Consider the following 4,466-nt stretch of genomic DNA (forward strand, 5'->3'; position numbering starts at 1 on the left):
CTAAGGCTGGGGTCCCTGACCCTCCTCTCTAAGCCTGCTGGACAGCTTTTAGATGGCTGGAACCCTGGCCTCTCTCATTTGGAATCATCCTGTCTTAAGGGCACAGTCTGGGGAGACCAGGTTGGGTAAGCCGGTGTGGTCAGAACCTTGTCCTTCCCAGGCAGGGACAGACAACCTGCAAAGGTGTTTTTGGGTTGGCAGGGGTGGCTACAGGTAAGACTTTCTTCTTTCCATTTCTTAATTGTCCCCAATGTTCCCAGAATGAATAACACATACGTTCTCTAGTGAAAAAAAAAGACAACTTAAAAAAAAACATTTGGTTGTTTTTTTTTTTTTTTTTTGTAAGTTTTTTTGTTTTGGGGGAAAGGTAATGAGGTTTCTGTATTTATTTATTTATTTTAATAGAGGCACTGGGGATTGAACCCAGGACCTCCTGCACGCTAAGCATGCGCTCTACCACTGAGCTCTACCTTCCCCGACAAAAGACAACTTTTAAAACCAATTCTCCCGTAGTTGTCAAACGCTTTATTGTAGCAGGGTTCATGTAACGTGTATAGAATCTCTTCATTCTGGTAAAAATGGAAATTTCTGCGGGCCTCTATTAAAAAGCAAACATGATCGGAGGGTTCTACCCCCAAAATGTCTTCCTTTGAGTCCAAAGAGTTCTGGTGATTTATCTCTTAAATATTTTCTGTAGGGCTTGAAAGTCTTGACGATGGCTATGAACTGTTTCTTTTTTAATCATCAGAAACATATAAAATGATTTGTGCTTTGAAAATTAAAAGGAATGGCTTCAGTTACCTCTGTCCCCTCCCTCCCCACCCGCCTCCCTCCCTCCCTCCCTCACAAGGAAAGCCCCAAGGGAGGGCAAACACTGGCCTGGCAGGGTCTGCAGGGGTGGGCAAGGATGGGTGGGGGCGAAGGGTGGAGGATTCTGGGAGGAGGGGAAGTTGAAGATGGAATGGAGGGGCAAGAATGCCCTCCAGGCAGCAGGTATCCAGGAGCCCCGGTGTGGGCGGCGGGGCTGGAAGGGCTGAGCCCGTGAACCCTCTTCTGCTGGTGCACTTTTGGTGCATTTGGTGAGGAAGCAGCGCCATCTGGTGGCCTGTGGAGAGACTGCTGGGCAGGCCCTGGGTGGGGTCACTGGGCAGCTGGGGCAGGGGGAGAAGCCTGTAGGAAGAGGCTCAGCGCGGCCCCAGTGAGGACAGCCCCTGGCCCAGCCAGAGCCTGGGTTCTGATCCACCCAACCCCCCACGGGGCCTTCGGGGGCTGCCTCCCCTCCACCCTGGCCCCCAGTTGGTGGCAGGAGAGGAGGCAGGAGCTGGGGATGAGGGCTCTGCCCACAGGTGCCTGTCCTGGGGTCTCCCGGTTTGCCTGCCGTGTATCTGGTCTCATCCTCAGGCTTCCCCGGCCCAAGCGGGCTGGGCATGGGGGGACCAGGACCGCAGCTCTCACTCTGTCCCCAGCCCTTGGATCCCCAGGGCAACTGAGCCAGGGTTGGGGCAGGGACGACATTGTCCTGGAGGGTCTGGTGAGGGGTCGGGGAGGGCCCGGGAGGCCTCTACACGCGGCCCATGGGCAGAGACACTTCCCCGGCCCCCAGCGGGGCCCCCTCCCCCAGGGACCGCTGGAGAGCCTCCCGCAGTGGCTCTCGCTTGCCTGGCTGCCGGCCTGTCGTGAAGTAGATGAGTGGCTTGGAGCTGCAGTGGATGCAGGCCAGGAGCGTGGGCAGTGGGGAGAGCGAGTACGGTTGGCGTAAAAAGGACTGCATGGGGACCCAGGACAGCAGGAGGTCCAGGCTGCTGCTCAGGATCCAGTACAAGATGTAGGAGAGGCCGCAGAAGAAGAACAGGAGCACGGAGCCCAGGACGACACCGTAGAACTGGGGGAGCTGCCGCTGGGAGCAGCAGGCCACCCAGATGAAGAGGACCAGCCCGGCCACGGAGGCCCCGCAGGCCAGGGTCAGCAGCCACGCGACACTGGCTGTGTGGAACCAAGGGCAGGTCTGCAGGCGCGTGCCGCCCGGCAGCTGGCCGCAGGCGTTGGCGGGCAGCAGCACGGTCAGCGGGGTGAGGGCCCAGATCAGGCCACAGACGATGCCTGCTGTGTGTCTGGGGCGGCAGCCCTGGTAGCAGGTGGGGAAGATGTCGGAGAGGCAGCGCTCGGCGCTGAAGGCCGCCAACAGCCAGAGCCCCACGGAGAAGGCCACGAAGGGGACGGTGAGGTAGAGGCCGCCCTGGCCTCCCAGGGCGGCCTGCACGGCCCAGACGGCCACCTGGCAGCCCAGGAACAGGAAGTCGGCGGTGGTCAGGTGGAGGACATAGACGGAGAAGGGGCCCTTCTTCATGTGGAAGCCGAGGTGCCAGAGGACCAGCCCGTTCCCTACCAGCTCCCCGAGGCTGACGGCAAGGGTGATGTAGGAAACCACACTGTTGAAGGTCCTCCAGAGCCCCAACATGCTGGCTGGCTCACGGGCGGCCGGAGGGACCCTGGAAGGAGGGGACAGATGCTGCTGCCGGAGTCCCCGCGTGGGAAGGCGCTGCCGTGCTGGTGCAGCCAGGTAGACGCGCCTCCAGCTCGGGCCCCTTCCTGGCCCAGGTCCAGCCCTTCGGGCCTCAGGACCTTCTCATGAAAGGAGGATTCGCTAAGATGTGATGACGACGCGGGCCAGGTGGGCGGCCCGCCCGGGGCTGGGAGGTGAGGGTGACTGCAGAGACTGACAAGGCCAGGCACCAGGGCATGATGTCGAAGAGGTTGGGTCTCTCAGGCAAGGCGGGCGCTTGCGTGGATGGACGCGTGTGCGGGGCCTCCTCCATCAGGGACCCACACGTGGCTTCCCGCCCTGGAGGGCCTGGACCGCACTCCTGCTGGGCCACCTCCAGAGGCTCCGCTGGGCAGGGTCCTTGATGGCCCCACGCACACTGTCCTGCATCGGCCTGAAGAAGGGGCGGGGAGAGGTCCTGGGGGAGGGCAGCGGGGGGCGGGGAGGGTGAGGGAAGGGACACCCCAGGCCTGTCTGCTCTGTGGCCCCCGCAGGGCTTCAGCCCTGGGACTCGGGCGTGGGCTTCTCTGGAAGCCCAGGAGGGGTGGGGACTTTGGTGACAGGGTCCTGGGTCCTCCGGTGAGACGCCTACACATGTGTGTGCTGCTGGCCTCTCTGGAAAAGCGAGAGGCCGAGAGCCCTGCTCTGCTCCAAGGGGACAGGGACCCCTCACGGGGAAGCCAGGGCAGCCCGCCCCCCGGGACCCATGTGGGGGCCATCAGAGCCCTGTCCCCAGGGTTAGGAGTGGGGGGAGAGACAGACAGACAGGCAGAGACTGAGAGACAGACATACCCAGTGAGAGACACATGGACAGACAGACAGACAGACAGACAGAGGGGGAGCCCCCTACACACCTTGGGTTCTTCTCACAGTCCCACCTTGGCTGGGCTGTGCCTCTGCCTGGACCACCCTCGCCCCCTCCCCACTTACCCAGGTCCTGACTCCTTGAAGGCCCCGGAACCGTCCACAGCCTCTCTGAGCCTCCCAGCCTCACACCTGAGAGTCCTCGCTGGTCCCCTCCTCTGTGGCTGTCCTTGTCCCTGGGGGGTGAGGGGGTCTTGCCTTTGCCCCCCGAGCCTTTTCTTGTACAGGCACATGGTGACAGTGGCTCTTGGGGCCCAGAGAGCCGGGATGGCCTCTGGTGTCATGGGGTGACTGCACCGACCCCCTGCTCTGGGCCTGTTCCCCCGAGGCACGGGGAGGGGCTGTCTGAGTCAGGGGGAGGGGGAGGGCCAGCGCTGGGGCTGTGCTGGGGGAGGGGGCTCTGGAAGGAGGTGGAGGGAGGCGTGGAGGAGGGGCTCGCCGGGCGGGCTGTCCTCACTGCTCTCAGAATGGGAACACCCGCCCGTACATGCAAAGATCCAGAGTGCCGGCTTTTAAATAACACCCTCCTCCAGTCTGCTTCGCCGGCCTCACGCCCACCTCCCAGCCCCACATCGTCCTGCCCCACGGGAGCCCAGATGTCCTCGGGGTGTCCAGAGCCAGGCCTGGGTGGAGCAGGTGGGACAGGTGCAGGGACGCTGGGCCTTCTCACCTGCTGCCCGGGCGCCTCTCGGCTGTGCTCACTGCCCGCCTGGGGCTCCTCCCTGGGCCTAAATCCTCTCGTGTCCCCTGGGGCTCGGCTGGCTGGACCCGGGCACTTGGCCAGTTCCCTGGAAGTGGGAGGGGTGCTCCTGTTTTCAGCAGTGAGCTCAGACGGAAATGTCTTCTGTGTGGGCCACTCTTCCCTCCCTCCTCAGCACACGAGGTGCCTAGAGGGCAGGCTGGGGGTCCCATGTCCCGGGGCGCTGGGCCACACCTCCAGGTGGTGCTTCAGAGGCCACGTCTGCTCCAGTGTCCCCTGGTTTGTGGGAGAGGTGCCTGTGAGCCAGGAGTCTGGCCGTGTGGCCTTGGGAGAATGACCTGGCCCTCCTGTGCCTCAGTT

The 4,466-nt window shown here is 62.5% G+C and overlaps 1 protein-coding gene across 1 annotated transcript; it reads right to left on the bottom strand.

Annotated features, from left to right (window-relative positions):
- Positions 1–883: 883 nt before the first annotated feature.
- Positions 884–2,590, bottom strand: MRGPRG (MAS related GPR family member G). The gene has a single exon (XM_031447395.2). The coding sequence runs from the start codon at positions 2,456–2,458 to the stop codon at positions 1,562–1,564; it is 897 nt and encodes a 298-aa protein (XP_031303255.1). The 5' UTR covers positions 2,459–2,590; the 3' UTR covers positions 884–1,561.
- Between the last annotated feature and the right edge of the window lie 1,876 nt (positions 2,591–4,466).

The sequence above is a fragment of the Camelus dromedarius genome, chromosome 12, assembly GCF_036321535.1.
Source record: "Camelus dromedarius isolate mCamDro1 chromosome 12, mCamDro1.pat, whole genome shotgun sequence".
Classification (NCBI taxonomy): Eukaryota; Metazoa; Chordata; class Mammalia; order Artiodactyla; family Camelidae; genus Camelus; species Camelus dromedarius.